The sequence below is a fragment of the Entelurus aequoreus genome, unplaced genomic scaffold (genome assembly GCF_033978785.1).
Source record: "Entelurus aequoreus isolate RoL-2023_Sb unplaced genomic scaffold, RoL_Eaeq_v1.1 HiC_scaffold_132, whole genome shotgun sequence".
Classification (NCBI taxonomy): Eukaryota; Metazoa; Chordata; class Actinopteri; order Syngnathiformes; family Syngnathidae; genus Entelurus; species Entelurus aequoreus.
The window spans coordinates 15,102-34,948 of record NW_026908064.1 but is presented as its reverse complement, the minus strand read 5'-3'; the positions used below and the strand labels follow the sequence as shown (position 1 = coordinate 34,948).

Genomic DNA, 19,847 nt, shown 5'->3' with positions numbered 1-19,847 from the left:
AGTGTCTGATCGAGAGAAGGAAAAAGAGGTGATTTTTAGCCACTCTCGATTTTGTACTTAGAAAAAATACAAATTTTTTTTTTTTTTTTTCCGTTTTTTTTCTAAGTGTCTGATCGAGAGAAGGAAAAAGAGGTGATTTTTAGCCTCTCTTGATTTTGTACTTAGAAAAAATCCAATTTTTTTTTTTTTTTTTTCATTTTTTTTTCTAAGTGTCTGATCGAGAGAAGGAAAAAGAGGTGATTTTTAGCCACTCTCGATTTTGTACTTAGAAAAAATCCAATTTTTTTTTTTTTTTTTCCGTTTTTTTTCTAAGTGTCTGATCGAGAGAAGGAAAAAGAGGTGATTTTTAGCCTCTCTCGATTTTGTACTAAGAAAAAATCCAAATTTTTTTTTTTTTTCCGTTTTTTTTCTAAGTGTCTGATCGAGAGAAGGAAAAAGAGGTGATTTTTAGCCACTCTCGATTTTGTACTTAGAAAAAATCCAAATTTTTTTTTTTTTTTTTCATTTTTTTTTCTAAGTGTCTGATCGAGAGAAGGAAAAAGAGGTGATTTTTAGCCACTCTCGATTTTGTACTTAGAAAAAATCCAAATTTTTTTTTTTTTTTTTTTCATTTTTTTTTCTAAGTGTCTGATCGAGAGAAGGAAAAAGAGGTGATTTTTAGCCACTCTCGATTTTGTACTTAGAAAAAATCCAATTATTATTTTTTTTTTTCTGTTTTTTTTCTAAGTGTCTGATCGAGAGAAGGAAAAAGAGGTGATTTTTAGCCTCTCTTGATTTTGTACTTAGAAAAAATCCAATTTTTTTTTTTTTTTTTTCATTTTTTTTTCTAAGTGTCTGATCGAGAGAAGGAAAAAGAGGTGATTTTTAGCCACTCTCGATTTTGTACTTAGAAAAAATCCAATTTTTTTTTTTTTTTTTTTCCGTTTTTTTTCTAAGTGTCTGATCGAGAGAAGGAAAAAGAGGTGATTTTTAGCCACTCTCGATTTTGTACTTAGAAAAAATCCAAATTTTTTTTTTTTTTTTTTTCATTTTTTTTTCTAAGTGTCTGATCGAGAGAAGGAAAAAGAGGTGATTTTTAGCCACTCTCGATTTTGTACTTAGAAAAAATCCAATTTTTTTTTTTTTTTTTCCGTTTTTTTTCTAAGTGTCTGATCGAGAGAAGGAAAAAGAGGTGATTTTTAGCCTCTCTTGATTTTGTACTTAGAAAAAATCCAATTTTTTTTTTTTTTTTCATTTTTTTTCTAAGTGTCTGATCGAGAGAAGGAAAAAGAGGTGATTTTTAGCCACTCTCGATTTTGTACTTAGAAAAAATCCAAATTTTTTTTTTTTTTTTTTTCGTTTTTTTTCTAAGTGTCTGATCGAGAGAAGGAAAAAGAGGTGATTTTTAACCTCTCTTGATTTTGTACTTAGAAAAAATCCAATTTTTTTTTTTTTTTTTTCATTTTTTTTTCTAAGTGTCTGATCGAGAGAAGGAAAAAGAGGTGATTTTTAGCCACTCTCGATTTTGTACTTAGAAAAAATCCAATTTTTTTTTTTTTTTTTCCGTTTTTTTTCTAAGTGTCTGATCGAGAGAAGGAAAAAGAGGTGATTTTTAGCCACTCTCGATTTTGTACTTAGAAAAAATACAATTTTTTTTTTTTTTTTTTCCGTTTTTTTTCTAAGTGTCTGATCGAGAGAAGGAAAAAGAGGTGATTTTTAGCCTCTCTTGATTTTGTACTTAGAAAAAATCCAATTTTTTTTTTTTTTTTTCATTTTTTTTTCTAAGTGTCTGATCGAGAGAAGGAAAAAGAGGTGATTTTTAGCCACTCTCGATTTTGTACTTAGAAAAAATCCAATTTTTTTTTTTTTTTTTCCGTTTTTTTTCTAAGTGTCTGATCGAGAGAAGGAAAAAGAGGTGATTTTTAGCCTCTCTCGATTTTGTACTTAGAAAAAATCCAATTTTTTTTTTTTTTTTTTTCATTTTTTTTTCTAAGTGTCTGATCGAGAGAAGGAAAAAGAGGTGATTTTTAGCCACTCTCGATTTTGTACTTAGAAAAAATCCAAATTTTTTTTTTTTTTTTTTCATTTTTTTTTCTAAGTGTCTGATCGAGAGAAGGAAAAAGAGGTGATTTTTAGCCACTCTCGATTTTGTACTTAGAAAAAATCCAAATTTTTTTTTTTTTTTTTTTCATTTTTTTTTCTAAGTGTCTGATCGAGAGAAGGAAAAAGAGGTGATTTTTAGCCACTCTCGATTTTGTACTTAGAAAAAATCCAATTATTATTATTTTTTTTTCTGTTTTTTTTCTAAGTGTCTGATCGAGAGAAGGAAAAAGAGGTGATTTTTAGCCTCTCTTGATTTTGTACTTAGAAAAAATCCAATTTTTTTTTTTTTTTTTTCATTTTTTTTTCTAAGTGTCTGATCGAGAGAAGGAAAAAGAGGTGATTTTTAGCCACTCTCGATTTTGTACTTAGAAAAAATCCAATTTTTTTTTTTTTTTTTTTCCGTTTTTTTTCTAAGTGTCTGATCGAGAGAAGGAAAAAGAGGTGATTTTTAGCCACTCTCGATTTTGTACTTAGAAAAAATCCAAATTTTTTTTTTTTTTTTTTTCATTTTTTTTTCTAAGTGTCTGATCGAGAGAAGGAAAAAGAGGTGATTTTTAGCCACTCTCGATTTTGTACTTAGAAAAAATCCAATTTTTTTTTTTTTTTTTCCGTTTTTTTTCTAAGTGTCTGATCGAGAGAAGGAAAAAGAGGTGATTTTTAGCCTCTCTTGATTTTGTACTTAGAAAAAATCCAATTTTTTTTTTTTTTTTCATTTTTTTTCTAAGTGTCTGATCGAGAGAAGGAAAAAGAGGTGATTTTTAGCCACTCTCGATTTTGTACTTAGAAAAAATCCAAATTTTTTTTTTTTTTTTTTTCGTTTTTTTTCTAAGTGTCTGATCGAGAGAAGGAAAAAGAGGTGATTTTTAACCTCTCTTGATTTTGTACTTAGAAAAAATCCAATTTTTTTTTTTTTTTTTTCATTTTTTTTTCTAAGTGTCTGATCGAGAGAAGGAAAAAGAGGTGATTTTTAGCCACTCTCGATTTTGTACTTAGAAAAAATCCAATTTTTTTTTTTTTTTTTCCGTTTTTTTTCTAAGTGTCTGATCGAGAGAAGGAAAAAGAGGTGATTTTTAGCCACTCTCGATTTTGTACTTAGAAAAAATACAATTTTTTTTTTTTTTTTTTCCGTTTTTTTTCTAAGTGTCTGATCGAGAGAAGGAAAAAGAGGTGATTTTTAGCCTCTCTTGATTTTGTACTTAGAAAAAATCCAATTTTTTTTTTTTTTTTTCATTTTTTTTTCTAAGTGTCTGATCGAGAGAAGGAAAAAGAGGTGATTTTTAGCCACTCTCGATTTTGTACTTAGAAAAAATCCAATTTTTTTTTTTTTTTTTTCCGTTTTTTTTCTAAGTGTCTGATCGAGAGAAGGAAAAAGAGGTGATTTTTAGCCTCTCTCGATTTTGTACTAAGAAAAAATCCAAATTTTTTTTTTTTTTTTCCGTTTTTTTTCTAAGTGTCTGATCGAGAGAAGGAAAAAGAGGTGATTTTTAGCCTCTCTCGATTTTGTACTTAGAAAAAATCCAATTTTTTTTTTTTTTTTTTCATTTTTTTTTCTAAGTGTCTGATCGAGAGAAGGAAAAATAGGTGATTTTTAGCCACTCTCGATTTTGTACTTAGAAAAAATCCAAATTTTTTTTTTTTTTTTTTCCGTTTTTTTTCTAAGTGTCTGATCGAGAGAAGGAAAAAGAGGTGATTTTTAACCTCTCTTGATTTTGTACTTAGAAAAAATCCATTTTTTTTTTTTTTTTTTTTCATTTTTTTTTCTAAGTGTCTGATCGAGAGAAGGAAAAAGAGGTGATTTTTAGCCTCTCTCGATTTTGTACTTAGAAAAAATCCAAATTTTTAATTTTTTTTTTTCCGTTTTTTTTCTAAGTGTCTGATCGAGAGAAGGAAAAAGAGGTGATTTTTAGCCACTCTCGATTTTGTACTTAGAAAAAATCCAAATTTTATTTTTTTTTTTTCTTTTTTTTTTCTAAGTGTCTGATCGAGAGAAGGAAAAAGAGGTGATTTTTAGCCACTCTCGATTTTGTACTTAGAAAAAATCCAAATTTTTTTTTTTTTTTTTTCCGTTTTTTTTCTAAGTGTCTGATCGAGAGAAGGAAAAAGAGGTGATTTTTAGCCACTCTCGATTTTGTACTTAGAAAAAATCCAAATTTTTTTTTTTTTTTTTTCATTTTTTTTTCTAAGTGTCTGATCGAGAGAAGGAAAAAGAGGTGATTTTTAGCCACTCTCGATTTTGTACTTAGAAAAAATCCAAATTTTTTTTTTTTTTTTTCCGTTTTTTTTCTAAGTGTCTGATCGAGAGAAGGAAAAAGAGGTGATTTTTAGCCTCTCTTGATTTTGTACTTAGAAAAAATCCAATTTTTTTTTTTTTTTTTCCCGTTTTTTTTCTAAGTGTCTGATCGAGAGAAGGAAAAAGAGGTGATTTTTAACCTCTCTTGATTTTGTACTTAGAAAAAATCCAATTTTTTTTTTTTTTTTTTCATTTTTTTTTCTAAGTGTCTGATCGAGAGAAGGAAAAAGAGGTGATTTTTAGCCTCTCTCGATTTTGTACTTAGAAAAAATCCAAATTTTTTTTTTTTTTTTTTCATTTTTTTTTCTAAGTGTCTGATCGAGAGAAGGAAAAAGAGGTGATTTTTAGCCACTCTCGATTTTGTACTTAGAAAAAATCCAAATTTTTTTTTTTTTTTTTTCCGTTTTTTTTTAAGTGTCTGATCGAGAGAAGGAAAAAGAGGTGATTTTTAGCCACTCTCGATTTTGTACTTAGAAAAAATCCAAATTTTTTTTTTTTTTTTTTTCATTTTTTTTTCTAAGTGTCTGATCGAGAGAAGGAAAAAGAGGTGATTTTTAGCCACTCTCGATTTTGTACTTAGAAAAAATCCAAATTTTTTTTTTTTTTTTTCCGTTTTTTTTCTAAGTGTCTGATCGAGAGAAGGAAAAAGAGGTGATTTTTAGCCTCTCTTGATTTTGTACTTAGAAAAAATCCAATTTTTTTTTTTTTTTTTTCATTTTTTTTCTAAGGGTTAGGGTTAGGGTTAGGGGGTTAGGGTTAGGGTTAGGGTTAGGGTTAGGGTTGGGGTTGGGGTTAGGGTTAGGGTTAGGGTTAGGGTTAGGTTTAGAGTTAGGGTTAGGGTTAGGCATAAAGAAAAAGAGTTGGTTAGGGTTAGGCATAGAGAAAGAGAGTTGGTTAGGGTTAGGGCTAAGGGTGGGGGTGGGGCGATAGAAAAGAGCGAAAAAAAAGAATAAGAAGGGTGTGCACGGTCCGTCTATGGCCCAGCGGGCTCGCACTCACGTCTCATTGAGCCCCCCCGGGTGTCTAGTACCCAGTCTGTGGATCCAGAGGCCTTCCGCCCGCCTCCGTTGGGCGGCACTCCATCTGGAGTTGGCTTGGACCACACACGCCCGGACAGAAGCCCACCCGTGCCGGATAAAGTGTTGGACAAGGTAGGTGGTGGTGTTCTTCTGCCGGACAATGTTATATTTATGTTGGTGGAAACGGGTGGCGATGGTGTTACCCGTTTCACCAACATACATAGCACGGCAACGCTGGCAGAGGATAACATACACGCAATTTTTGACCTGCCCGTCTCCTCTGCACAGCGGCCGGAAGACCTTACCGCTGTGGCGATTGACCAGCCAAGGGATGTTCCGCAAGGGAGCGCTGCTCCGGGCCGGGGGCGGATCTCCGGTGGAACTGATCCGAGCCCTGACAAGCAGATCACCCAGGCTGGGATTTTTGCGGTAGGCCGAGACCAGATAATAGTCCTTCAGTTTGCCGCTTTTCTCCACAAAGGTACAAAAGTTACCCTTGACCCTTCTGGAAACCTGTACCGCCGCAGGCGAGAAGGTTGTAATGAGGGGGATCATGTGTTTACCAGGGGGAGGCTTCTTCTGGTCCAGGAAGCACCTGAACTGTCTCCTGAGGAAGGATCTGGAATACCCTCTCTTCCTCAGGGCCGTGAACAGGGCTCCCATGGCCGTTACAAAGTCCTCCCGCCTGGTGCAGATCCGGTGGAACCTCAGCAGCTGGGACTTCACCAATCCCGCGTAGGTGTGTCGGGGGTGGAAGCTGGTTTTGTGGAGGAGGGCATGGGTATCCGTCTCTTTAAAAAACACCTTAATGTCCAAATGGTGAGTGGAGGTGAAATCCGGACCCTTGAAGGTGGTAGTGTCCAGGAAGTCCACTGACGTGGGGCTGGTGGTGGACTTAATGGTGATACTGGGGTTGTGGGTATTCAGGGTGTGGCGGAACCCCTCAAATTCCTCCATGGAATGAGTCCACACCCCCCAGATATCATCCAAATACCTGAAATAATGGAGGGGCCTGATTGCGCAGGCAGCAAGGGCAGAGGTCTCCCATTCTGCCATGAAGATGTTAGCATAGGCCGGAGCAAACTTTTTGCCCATGGCCGTGCCCTTGATCTGTAGAAAGAACCGGCCATTGAACTCAAAGTCGTTCCTCCTGAGGTTGATGTCGAGAAGCTGGAGGAGTTCCTTCTCGGGCCTGCTAACATCTCGGTATTTATAAAAAATGTTTTTGACGGCTTGGATGCCCTGGTCAATGTCAATATTCGTGTACAAACTATCAATATCAATGGTAAACAAGACTGCCTCTTGGGGAATGATCAAATTTTTAATTTTGTCAATAAAGTCATATGTGTCCTTAAGATAACTCTCGTGTTTAATGGAGAGTGGGGTCAAAAAGTAATCTATAAACGCCGCCGTCCTGTAGGTTTCACTGCCGCAGTCGGACACAATGGGCCTGCCCGGGGGTATCTCGTACGGTCGGCTCCACTTGTGTCGTTCCTTGTGGATCTTGGGGAGCAAGTAGAACCTACGGGGGCGGGGCTCCGATTCGCCCAAGAGGTAAGTCTTTTGTTTGTGGTTAATGAATCGTTTTTTCATTAAATTTTTGACTATGTTTTCGACCATAGGGATCGTTTGTGGGTAAATGGGCGTGGCCAATGGTTGGTAGTAGGTGGTATCACTCAATTGTCTGGTGCCCTCCCAGACATATTGAGACCTATCCATGATGACCACTGCGCTACCCTTGTCTGCCGGCTTAATAATTATGTTCCTGTTGTTTTTCAGGCTATGCAGGGCCTCTGTTTCGTCCCGCGTCAGGTTGGGCGCGACCGCGAGGGCGCAGCCCGATAGGAGCGACGGGTGTTCGTCCGCCAGGACCAGCGTTTGGACCTCTGGAGGAAGCAGTCCCGGTGAGGGCTCCCAATCGGACCTCGGGGTGAAAGGTCGCGGCCCAAGAGACTCTTGCTTTTCATAGAAAACCGCAGTTTTGACACTTCTATGATATTCCTGCAGGTCGAATTTTACTTGATGGTGCCACTCTGGACTGAGGCTGGTGGACGGGACGAAACTGAGGCCCTTGTCGAGGAGGGAATGCTGCGAAGAGGTAAGTAGGAAATTTTTTGATAAATTTACGATGTTTTTGTTTGTGTTTATGTTTCCCCCCCGAAAGGTCGGGCTTTTGGGGAGGTCAAGTTTAAACAGTGATACCAGTGCCTCATCATGTTCTTGGCTGTGTCCTTTGTCCAATGGATCTTGTCCCTCCCCGTTTCAAAATCGTCGTCGGCGAGTGCCGGGAAGAATTGGAGGCGGGTTTGGATGTAATTGTTAATCAGCCGGAGGTTGTCCTTGTGTTCCTCGGGCAGGGATTCCGAGAAATTGAGGAGGGGGATGAAGACTTCGGCATTAGGGAAGGTCGTTTTGGCCGCTTTAAGGGCCCTCCGGAGCTGTTTGAAGGTGGTAACCTTGGGTTTTTGTTCCCTATTATTGATACCGAATGCTAAGACCACCTTCTCAACCTCAGGACTAACTGCTGTTTTTTTCAGGATGGCCTCTGCATGGAGAAATCTGGCCCCCGGGTAGCTGTCGATCTGGATGTCCTGGTGACGAAAGGCTGGAAGGTGCTTGAGGTTAGAGTCCCCGATCACCACGACCTTCCTGCTGACAGACAGGTGCCAATCCATCATTTTTCGATCCGAGTTGATGTGCACAGTGGGCTTTCTGGCAGTGCTCGGACTCGTAGGCGTGGTAACCTGCGCCGTACTATTGTCTTCTGTCGGCTGTGAAGGCGAAGTGACTGTTTTTGTTTTTTTCTGGCTTCCAGAAAACAGTTGGGCCCAACTTGGGGTTCTCAGACCCAGGACAGGCCTGTCTGGGACGGACGTCTCCGGGAGGGGCACGCCCGGGAGGAGTGGATCCGGGACGGGTAGGTCCAAGAGGGGCGTGTCCGGGAGGGGCGTGTCCGGAAGAGGCGTGTCCGGAAGAGGCGTGTCCGAAAGAGGCGCGTCCGGAGGAGGCGTGTCCGGAGGAGGCGCGTCCGGGATGGGCGGGTCCGGGAGGGGTTCCTGTGACCGCTCAGGGTAGAGTAGGTACCAGGGTGGAGGCGTGTCCGGGGAAGACTGATCCCGTGTGGGCGACCCCGACTGCTCAGGTAAGTGTTGGTCCGTCTCTGGCTGGTCAGGAGTCCCCCGCACATTCTCATCCCCATGTATCAAAATCAACGCACTGTGTTCAACAGGTGGAGCCGGGCGAGGCGGCGTGTCGGAGACCACCGGGAGGACCCCGATCTCAGCACCGACCCGCGATCGCGGCCCTTGCGGCCGGACCAAAGGTGCCTCGACGATAGCGTCGTCGGCAGGTCTGCTGCACGGCTTGCGAGGTCGCGTTGCTCTCTGGGCCACAGATGGTTCGGTAGCCGGAGAGGAAGGCGACAAGACCGGGAAAGGGACCGGAGTCACCCGTCCACGCGGGCCCCGATCCTGCTCCACCTCAGGGGACCACTCCCTGGTAATGGGGTCGGTCATGGTGGACACCGTGGCGTGTGCAGCGGCAGTTGGTAGAATGACCGGCGGGGGCAGCGAGGGGTGCACCACCTCCATGACAACGCGGTTGTCCAACGAGTCCGAGTCCGCTCGAGGCTCGGTACGTCGGCGCCGCGCTGGGGGCAACACCTCCTCAACGGCCCGGGTGTCAACCAAGACCGAGTCCACCTGAGACTGGGCCTGCTGGAGCGTCTCAGTCGTCAGCCTGCGCCCTAGGTGTGTCTTGGCCCACGCCGAGGCCACTTTGAATGGGGCTTCCCAATTGTGTGAAATAAATTCCCCCAGTTTATCAGCTTCTGATTGCAGTGTTTTATGGTAATGTTCCCTAAGAATTATAATTGTAGAATGTGCCCAATTTTTTGCATTACCCTTTATCCGGTCTTCTGTGTCGGGGTTGGTAACAGCTGGTCTGATTCCCGTCGTCAAAGCAAGTTCCATCCTAGTGATGGTAAGTGGTTGTTGTTCCTTGCTGACGTTTTTTAAATGATGTACCACTTTAATTATGTTGTACATAATTCTAGCTATGGAGCTAAAGTCGGGGTCCAGATTGTCAGGAGAAGATGCCCTGGGGGGATGTGCCTGGTTAATCTTGGCTGTTCTTTCTTTGCGGCGTTTTCCCCGTGCTGTTTTGTGTTGTTTGTTACCCCTATGATTTGCCCTATGAGTCCCCCTGGGATAGGGAGGGTTATCATGGGTAGGGTGGAAATTTCCCCTGTTTTGGCGGGGCATGTCATCTGCCGGAAAATTGGGATGTTGCGGTTGGAAGCCTCTGAAAAATGTGTTATTATTTTGGCGTGCAGTGTCGTTGTTTCGCCACTGTGGGGCGCTGTCTCGTATCTCACGCGCGTTATGATCCCGGTGACGCGCGTCATGATCCCGGCGACGCGCGTCAAGATCCCGGCCACGCGCGTCATGATCCCGTTCACGAGCGTCATGATCCCGGTCACGCGCGTCATGATCCCGGTCACGCGCGCCACGATCACGGTCACGCGCGCCATGATTACGGTCACGCGCGTCGCGATCACGGTGATGCGCGTCGCGATCACGGTGACGCGCGTCATGCTCACGGTGACGCGCGTCATGATCACGGTGACGCGCGTCATGATCACGGTGCCGCGCGTCATGATCACGGCGACGCGTGTCCCATTGGGGGCGGCCATGGCCGCCGCAACAATGATCGTGATCATGAGGCCAACCTCGAGTCACTTCAGCATATGTGAGGTGCTGAAAACGGCCGGAAAATTGTGTGTTTTGGCCGTAATGGCGGTCGTTATGATGCGGGGATCGGGAACGCGGAACCATTTCGCGCTGCTGGCACTGTTTCCGTCCGCGCGGACGGACCTGGTGCCATTCCTCGTCCTCCCACGCCGTCATTTTTTGGAAAATGCGTTATTTTGATGAGTAGAATAAGGTGGGTAGGCTGAAATTATATTAGGGACTAAGGTAAGTAGGGTGAATAGAAATTAAAATTGTATGGGAAATAATATATATATATATAAAGTGAAACAAGAGAAAACCGGCGAGCTTCCGCCCGCTGTGTGGCGCACTTCCGCCCGGACCGGATGTCTCAAGATGGCCGAGAATGCGAAGCACTCTCGACAAAAAAACAAATTAACAAACAACTAAGGGCGGTTCTGCGAAGAACGATAAAAAATCCCCAAGGAAAGGGGTTGAACTAACTAGCTAAGAAACTTAGGCTTGTAAAACTGAACGTAAGTAAGCGAATTGTCAACGGACTTTTCGCCTCGTGGGAGACCAGCTCGCCACGGCACGGGTTAGGGTTAGGGTTAGGGTTAGGGTTAGGGTTAGGGTTAGGGTTAGGGTTAGGGTTAGGGTTAGGGTTAGGGTTAGGGTTAGGGTTAGGGTTAGGGTTAGGGTTAGGGTTAGGGTTGGGGTTGGGGTTAGGGTTAGGGTTAGGGTTAGGGTTAGGTTTAGAGTTAGGGTTAGGGTTAGGCATAAAGAAAAAGAGTTGGTTAGGGTTAGGCATAGAGAAAGAGAGTTGGTTAGGGTTAGGGCTAAGGGTGGGGGTGGGGCGATAGAAAAGAGCGAAAAAAAAGAATAAGAAGGGTGTGCACGGTCCGTCTATGGCCCAGCGGGCTCGCACTCACGCCTCATTGAGCCCCCCCGGGTGTCTAGTACCCAGTCTGTGGATCCAGAGGCCTTCCGCCCGCCTCCGTTGGGCGGCACTCCATCTGGAGTTGGCTTGGACCACACACGCCCGGACAGAAGCCCACCCGTGCCGGATAAAGTGTTGGACAAGGTAGGTGGTGGTGTTCTTCTGCCGGACAATGTTATATTTATGTTGGTGGAAACGGGTGGCGATGGTGTTACCCGTTTCACCAACATACATAGCACGGCAACGCTGGCAGAGGATAACATACACGCAATTTTTGACCTGCCCGTCTCCTCTGCACAGCGGCCGGAAGACCTTACCGCTGTGGCGATTGACCAGCCAAGGGATGTTCCGCAAGGGAGCGCTGCTCCGGGCCGAGGGCGGATCTCCGGTGGAACTGATCCGAGCCCTGACAAGCAGATCACCCAGGCTGGGATTTTTGCGGTAGGCCGAGACCAGATAATAGTCCTTCAGTTTGCCGCTTTTCTCCACAAAGGTACAAAAGTTACCCTTGACCCTTCTGGAAACCTGTACCGCCGCAGGCGAGAAGGTTGTAATGAGGGGGATCATGTGTTTACCAGGGGGAGGCTTCTTCTGGTCCAGGAAGCACCTGAACTGTCTCCTGAGGAAGGATCTGGAATACCCTCTCTTCCTCAGGGCCGTGAACAGGGCTCCCATGGCCGTTACAAAGTCCTCCCGCCTGGTGCAGATCCGGTGGAACCTAAGCAGCTGGGACTTCACCAATCCCGCGTAGGTGTGTCGGGGGTGGAAGCTGGTTTTGTGGAGGAGGGCATGGGTATCCGTCTCTTTAAAAAACACCTTAATGTCCAAATGGTGAGTGGAGGTGAAATCCGGACCCTTGAAGGTGGTAGTGTCCAGGAAGTCCACTGACGTGGGGCTGGTGGTGGACTTAATGGTGATACTGGGGTTGTGGGTATTCAGGGTGTGGCGGAACCCCTCAAATTCCTCCATGGAATGAGTCCACACCCCCCAGATATCATCCAAATACCTGAAATAATGGAGGGGTCTGATTGCGCAGGCAGCAAGGGCAGAGGTCTCCCATTCTGCCATGAAGATGTTAGCATAGGCCGGAGCAAACTTTTTGCCCATGGCCGTGCCCTTGATCTGTAGAAAGAACCGGCCATTGAACTCAAAGTCGTTCCTCCTGAGGTTGATGTCGAGAAGCTGGAGGAGTTCCTTCTCGGGCCTGCTAACATCTCGGTATTTATAAAAAATGTTTTTGACGGCTTGGATGCCCTGGTCAATGTCAATATTCGTGTACAAACTATCAATATCAATGGTGAACAAGACTGCCTCTTGGGGAATGATCAAATTTTTAATTTTGTCAATAAAGTCATATGTGTCCTTAAGATAACTCTCGTGTTTAATGGAGAGTGGGGTCAAAAAGTAATCTATAAACGCCGCCGTCCTGTAGGTTTCACTGCCGCAGTCGGACACAATGGGCCTGCCCGGGGGTATCTCGTACGGTCGGCTCCACTTGTGTCGTTCCTTGTGGATCTTGGGGAGCAAGTAGAACCTACGGGGGCGGGGCTCCGATTCGCCCAAGAGGTAAGTCTTTTGTTTGTGGTTAATGAATCGTTTTTTCATTAAATTTTTGACTATGTTTTCGACCATAGGGATCGTTTGTGGGTAAATGGGCGTGGCCAATGGTTGGTAGTAGGTGGTATCACTCAATTGTCTGGTGCCCTCCCAGACATATTGAGACCTATCCATGATGACCACTGCGCTACCCTTGTCTGCCGGCTTAATAATTATGTTCCTGTTGTTTTTCAGGCTATGCAGGGCCTCTGTTTCGTACCGCGTCAGGTTGGGCGCGACCGCGAGGGCGCAGCCCGATAGGAGCGACGGGTGTTCGTCCGCCAGGACCAGCGTTTGGACCTCTGGAGGAAGCAGTCCCGGTGAGGGCTCCCAATCGGACCTCGGGGTGAAAGGTCGCGGCCCAAGAGACTCTTGCTTTTCATAGAAAACCGCAGTTTTGACACTTCTATGATATTCCTGCAGGTCGAATTTTACTTGATGGTGCCACTCTGGACTGAGGCTGGTGGACGGGACGAAACTGAGGCCCTTGTCGAGGAGGGAATGCTGCGATGAGGTAAGTAGGAAATTTTTTGATAAATTTACGATGTTTTTGTTTGTGTTTATGTTTCCCCCCCGAAAGGTCGGGCTTTTGGGGAGGTCAAGTTTAAACAGTGATACCAGTGCCTCATCATGTTCTTGGCTGTGTCCTTTGTCCAATGGATCTTGTCCCTCCCCGTTTCAAAATCGTCGTCGGCGAGTGCCGGGAAGAATTGGAGGCGGGCTTGGATGTAATTGTTAATCAGCCGGAGGTTGTCCTTGTGTTCCTCGGGCAGGGATTCCGAGAAATTGAGGAGGGGGATGAAGACTTCGGCATTAGGGAAGGTCGTTTTGGCCGCTTTAAGGGCCCTCCGGAGCTGTTTGAAGGTGGTAACCTTGGGTTTTTGTTCCCTATTATTGATACCGAATGCTAAGACCACCTTCTCAACCTCAGGACTAACTGCTGTTTTTTTCAGGATGGCCTCTGCATGGAGAAATCTGGCCCCCGGGTAGCTGTCGATCTGGATGTCCTGGTGACGAAAGGCTGGAAGGTGCTTGAGGTTAGAGTCCCCGATCACCACGACCTTCCTGCTGACAGACAGGTGCCAATCCATCATTTTTCGATCCGAGTTGATGTGCACAGTGGGCTTTCTGGCAGTGCTCGGACTCGTAGGCGTGGTAACCTGCGCCGTACTATTGTCTTCTGTCGGCTGTGAAGTCGAAGTGACTGTTTTTGTTTTTTTCTGGCTTCCAGAAAACAGTTGGGCCCAACTTGGGGTTCTCAGACCCAGGACAGGCCTGTCTGGGACGGACGTCTCCGGGAGGGGCACGCCCGGGAGGAGTGGATCCGGGACGGGTAGGTCCAAGAGGGGCGTGTCCGGGAGGGGCGTGTCCGGAAGAGGCGTGTCCGGAAGAGGCGCGTCCGGAGGAGGCGTGTCCGGAGGAGGCGCGTCCGGGATGGGCGGGTCCGGGAGGGGTTCCTGTGACCGCTCAGGGTAGAGTAGGTACCAGGGTGGAGGCGTGTCCGGGGAAGACTGATCCCGTGTGGGCGACCCCGACTGCTCAGGTAAGTGTTGGTCCGTCTCTGGCTGGTCAGGAGTCCCCCGCACATTCTCATCCCCATGTATCAAAATCAACGCACTGTGTTCAACAGGTGGAGCCGGGCGAGGCGGCGTGTCGGAGACCACCGGGAGGACCCCGATCTCAGCACCGACCCGCGATCGCGGCCCATGCGGCCGGACCAAAGGTGCCTCGACGATAGCGTCGTCGGCAGGTCTGCTGCACGGCTTGCGAGGTCGCGTTGCTCTCTGGGCCACAGATGGTTCGGTAGCCGGAGAGGAAGGCGACAAGACCGGGAAAGGGACCGGAGTCACCCGTCCACGCGGGTCCCGATCCTGCTCCACCTCAGGGGACCACTCCCTGGTAATGGGGTCGGTCATGGTGGACACCGTGGCGTGTGCAGCGGCAGTTGGTAGAATGACCGGCGGGGGCAGCGAGGGGTGCACCACCTCCATGACAACGCGGTTGTCCAACGAGTCCGAGTCCGCTCGAGGCTCGGTACGTCGGCGCCGCGCTGGGGGCAACACCTCCTCAACGGCCCGGGTGTCAACCAAGACCGAGTCCACCTGAGACTGGGCCTGCTGGAGCGTCTCAGTCGTCAGCCTGCGCCCTAGGTGTGTCTTGGCCCACGCCGAGGCCACTTTGAATGGGGCTTCCCAATTGTGTGAAATAAATTCCCCCAGTTTATCAGCTTCTGATTGCAGTGTTTTATGGTAATGTTCCCTAAGAATTATAATTGTAGAATGTGCCCAATTTTTTGCATTACCCTTTATCCGGTCTTCTGTGTCGGGGTTGGTAACAGCTGGTCTGATTCCCGTCGTCAAAGCAAGTTCCATCCTAGTGATGGTAAGTGGTTGTTGTTCCTTGCTGACGTTTTTTAGATGATGTACCACTTTAATGATGTTGTACATAATTTTAGCTATGGAGCTAAAGTCGGGGTCCAGATTGTCAGGAGAAGATGCCCTGGGGGGATGTGCCTGGTTAATCTTGGCTGTTCTTTCTTTGCGGCGTTTTCCCCGTGCTGTTTTGTGTTGTTTGTTACCCCTATGATTTCCCCTATGAGTCCCCCTGGGATAGGGAGGGTTATCATGGGTAGGGTGGAAATTTCCCCTGTTTTGGCGGGGCATGTCATCTGCCGGAAAATTGGGATGTTGCGGTTGGAAGCCTCTGAAAAATGTGTTATTATTTTGGCGTGCAGTGTCGTTGTTTCGCCACTGTGGGGCGCTGTCTCGTATCTCACGCGCGTTATGATCCCGGTGACGCGCGTCATGATCCCGGCGACGCGCGTCAAGATCCCGGCCACGCGCGTCATGATCCCGGTCACGAGCGTCATGATCCCGGTCACGCGCGTCATGATCCCGGTCACGCGCGCCACGATCACGGTCACGCGCGCCATGATTACGGTCACGCGCGTCGCGATCACGGTGATGCGCGTCGCGATCACGGTGACGCGCGTCATGCTCACGGTGACGCGCGTCATGCTCACGGTGACGCGCGTCATGATCACGGTGCCGCGCGTCATGATCACGGCGACGCGTGTCCCCTTGGGGGCGGCCATGGCCGCCGCAACAATGATCGTGATCATGAGGCCAACCTCGAGTCACTTCAGCATATGTTAGGTGCTGAAAACGGCCGGAAAATTGTGTGTTTTGGCCGTAATGGCGGTCGTTATGATGCGGGGATCTGGAACGCGGAACCATCTCGCGCTGCTGGCACTGTTTCCGTCCGCGCGGACGGACCTGGTGCCATTCCTCGTCCTCCCACGCCGTCATTTTTTGGAAAATGCGTTATTTTGGTGATTAGAATAAGGTGGGTAGGCTAAAATTATATTAGGGACTAAGGTAAGTAGGGTGAAATAGAAATTAAAATTGTATGGGAAATAATATATATATATATAAAGTGAAACAAGAGAAAACCGGCGAGCTTCCGCCCGCTGTGTGGCGCACTTCCGCCCGGACCGGATGTCTCAAGATGGCCGAGAATGCGAAGCACTCTCGACAAAAAAACAAATTAACAAACAACTAAGGGCGGTTCTGCGAAGAACGATAAAAAATCCCCAAGGAAAGGGGTTGAACTAACTAGCTAAGAAACTTAGGGTTGTAAAACTGAACGTAAGTAAGCGAATTGTCAACGGACTTTTCGCCTCGTGGGAGACCAGCTCGCCACGGCACCAAATTAAAGGGAAAGAGGGAAAATGGGAGAAAAGGAGGTAAAATAGTGTAAATTTGTGATAAATGCAAGTCTTGTTTCGCAACGTTTCGGTACTCTCTGTACCTTCTTCAGGCGTAAGACTTGTCTAACTGAATGAGTGTGAAAATCGGCTTGTTCGTGCAATTTCGTGAGCTGTTGCTCCTCTGGTGGTTAGATGGCAAGTGAGGCCATTGGCTGCGAGAGGTGGGGTGGAGTCATGGCTGGCAGAAAATAAGGAATTATTTTTGCAAAGCAAAAACTCTCCACTGATAAACCACGTGACTGCAGGAATGTGTGGCCCCAAGCACAATTAACCCCTATAGAATTGCTTATAATAGTGAATTAAAATAAAGATCAATAATAAAATATAATAAAAAAAATTATATATATATATATATATATATATATATATGTACAATTATGTCCACATATACAGATATATACTATACTATATATAAAAAAAGGTTAGAAAAATTCACTATTAGTTGCACAGTGAACCAAGCCGTGGACCAAGGTAAGTATGGCTCCTTTATGGAGTCCGAACAGGTCCAACAATGTTTTTAGGAAGTTTTTCAGGTTTTTTAATGTGTTTTTGTGAATTTTTGAGGTTTTTTGTGATTTTTTAAGATGTTTTTTGTATTTTTTTGCAGGTCCTCGTAGGAGTGCTGGGACATCCGGGGCCCCCCCAGCGCCGGAATGTCCGAATACCCAGGTAAGTAGCTGTACAATGCAGGTAAGTAGGGTAAGTGGGAATAATATGATGTTGTTTTTGTTGTTTGTGTGTACACAAATGGCCCAGGTGGGCCCACAAGGCAGAGCGCGAGCCGTGAGTGGACCAGAGGCACAGGCGGGTTAGGGTTGGGGTTGGGGTTAGGGTTAGGGTTAGGGTTAGGGTTAGGTTTAGAGTTAGGGTTAGGGTTAGGCATAAAGAAAAAGAGTTGGTTAGGGTTAGGCATAGAGAAAGAGAGTTGGTTAGGGTTAGGGCTAAGGGTGGGGGTGGGGCGATAGAAAAGAGCGAAAAAAAAGAATAAGAAGGGTGTGCACGGTCCGTCTATGGCCCAGCGGGCTCGCACTCATGTCTCATTGAGCCCCCCCGGGTGTCTAGTACCCAGTCTGTGGATCCAGAGGCCTTCCGCCCGCCTCCGTTGGGCGGCACTCCATCTGGAGTTGGCTTGGACCACACACGCCCGGACAGAAGCCCACCCGTGCCGGATAAAGTGTTGGACAAGGTAGGTGGTGGTGTTCTTCTGCCGGACAATGTTATATTTATGTTGGTGGAAACGGGTGGCGATGGTGTTACCCGTTTCACCAACATACATAGCACGGCAACGCTGGCAGAGGATAACATACACGCAATTTTTGACCTGCCCGTCTCCTCTGCACAGCGGCCGGAAGACCTTACCGCTGTGGCGATTGACCAGCCAAGGGATGTTCCGCAAGGGAGCGCTGCTCCGGGCCGAGGGCGGATCTCCGGTGGAACTGATCCGAGCCCTGACAAGCAGATCACCCAGGCTGGGATTTTTGCGGTAGGCCGAGACCAGATAATAGTCCTTCAGTTTGCCGCTTTTCTCCACAAAGGTACAAAAGTTACCCTTGACCCTTCTGGAAACCTGTACCGCCGCAGGCGAGAAGGTTGTAATGAGGGGGATCATGTGTTTACCAGGGGGAGGCTTCTTCTGGTCCAGGAAGCACCTGAACTGTCTCCTGAGGAAGGATCTGGAATACCCTCTCTTCCTCAGGGCCGTGAACAGGGCTCCCATGGCCGTTACAAAGTCCTCCCGCCTGGTGCAGATCCGGTGGAACCTCAGCAGCTGGGACTTCACCAATCCCGCGTAGGTGTGTCGGGGGTGGAAGCTGGTTTTGTGGAGGAGGGCATGGGTATCCGTCTCTTTAAAAAACACCTTAATGTCCAAATGGTGAGTGGAGGTGAAATCCGGACCCTTGAAGGTGGTAGTGTCCAGGAAGTCCACTGACGTGGGGCTGGTGGTGGACTTAATGGTGATACTGGGGTTGTGGGTATTCAGGGTGTGGCGGAACCCCTCAAATTCCTCCATGGAATGAGTCCACACCCCCCAGATATCATCCAAATACCTGAAATAATGGAGGGGTCTGATTGCGCAGGCAGCAAGGGCAGAGGTCTCCCATTCTGCCATGAAGATGTTAGCATAGGCCGGAGCAAACTTTTTGCCCATGGCCGTGCCCTTGATCTGTAGAAAGAACCGGCCATTGAACTCAAAGTCGTTCCTCCTGAGGTTGATGTCGAGAAGCTGGAGGAGTTCCTTCTCGGGCCTGCTAACATCTCGGTATTTATAAAAAATGTTTTTGACGGCTTGGATGCCCTGGTCAATGTCAATATTCGTGTACAAACTATCAATATCAATGGTGAACAAGACTGCCTCTTGGGGAATGATCAAATTTTTAATTTTGTCAATAAAGTCATATGTGTCCTTAAGATAACTCTCGTGTTTAATGGAGAGTGGGGTCAAAAAGTAATCTATAAACGCCGCCGTCCTGTAGGTTTCACTGCCGCAGTCGGACACAATGGGCCTGCCCGGGGGTATCTCGTACGGTCGGCTCCACTTGTGTCGTTCCTTGTGGATCTTGGGGAGCAAGTAGAACCTACGGGGGCGGGGCTCCGATTCGCCCAAGAGGTAAGTCTTTTGTTTGTGGTTAATGAATCGTTTTTTCATTAAATTTTTGACTATGTTTTCGACCATAGGGATCGTTTGTGGGTAAATGGGCGTGGCCAATGGTTGGTAGTAGGTGGTATCACTCAATTGTCTGGTGCCCTCCCAGACATATTGAGACCTATCCATGATGACCACTGCGCTACCCTTGTCTGCCGGCTTAATAATTATGTTCCTGTTGTTTTTCAGGCTATGCAGGGCCTCTGTTTCGTACCGCGTCAGGTTGGGCGCGACCGCGAGGGCGCAGCCCGATAGGAGCGACGGGTGTTCGTCCGCCAGGACCAGCGTTTGGACCTCTGGAGGAAGCAGTCCCGGTGAGGGCTCCCAATCGGACCTCGGGGTGAAAGGTCGCGGCCCAAGAGACTCTTGCTTTTCATAGAAAACCGCAGTTTTGACACTTCTATGATATTCCTGCAGGTCGAATTTTACTTGATGGTGCCACTCTGGACTGAGGCTGGTGGACGGGACGAAACTGAGGCCCTTGTCGAGGAGGGAATGCTGCGATGAGGTAAGTAGGACATTTTTTGATAAATTTACGATGTTTTTGTTTGTGTTTATGTTTCCCCCCCGAAAGGTCGGGCTTTTGGGGAGGTCAAGTTTAAACAGTGATACCAGTGCCTCATCATGTTCTTGGCTGTGTCCTTTGTCCAATGGATCTTGTCCCTCCCCGTTTCAAAATCGTCGTCGGCGAGTGCCGGGAAGAATTGGAGGCGGGCTTGGATGTAATTGTTAATCAGCCGGAGGTTGTCCTTGTGTTCCTCGGGCAGGGATTCCGAGAAATTGAGGAGGGGGATGAAG

The 19,847-nt window shown here is 46.4% G+C and overlaps 1 protein-coding gene across 5 annotated transcripts; it reads left to right on the top strand.

Moving 5' to 3' along the window:
* Nucleotides 1-7,492: 7,492 nt before the first annotated feature.
* Nucleotides 7,493-19,551, top strand: LOC133645465 (uncharacterized). 5 transcript variants are annotated; one of them, XR_009825124.1, is made up of 3 exons: nucleotides 7,493-10,145; nucleotides 17,013-17,591; nucleotides 17,748-19,551. XR_009825124.1 is itself a non-coding variant. In XM_062040304.1 (2 exons), the coding sequence occupies exons 1-2, from the start codon at nucleotides 9,408-9,410 to the stop codon at nucleotides 17,076-17,078; spliced, it is 804 nt and encodes a 267-aa protein (XP_061896288.1). In that variant the 5' UTR covers nucleotides 7,493-9,407; the 3' UTR covers nucleotides 17,079-19,551. The 5 variants fall into 5 exon arrangements, 2 of the variants coding, with proteins under 2 accessions (XP_061896288.1, XP_061896289.1); XR_009825123.1 differs by having other exon boundaries at nucleotides 17,013-17,940; nucleotides 18,026-19,551; XR_009825122.1 differs by having other exon boundaries at nucleotides 17,013-19,396; nucleotides 19,467-19,545.
* The last annotated feature ends 296 nt before the right edge of the window (nucleotides 19,552-19,847 follow it).

Bases quoted from the DNA above. Each gene is read 5' to 3' on its own strand.
- LOC133645465 (XM_062040304.1), top strand. From the start codon at position 9,408: ATGATGTACCACTTTAATTATGTTGTACATAATTCTAGCTATGGAGCT. The intron at 10,146-17,012 runs GTGCTGAAAACG...ATTTTTTTGCAG, and splicing joins GTCACTTCAGCATATGTGAG to GTCCTCGTAGGAGTGCTGGG.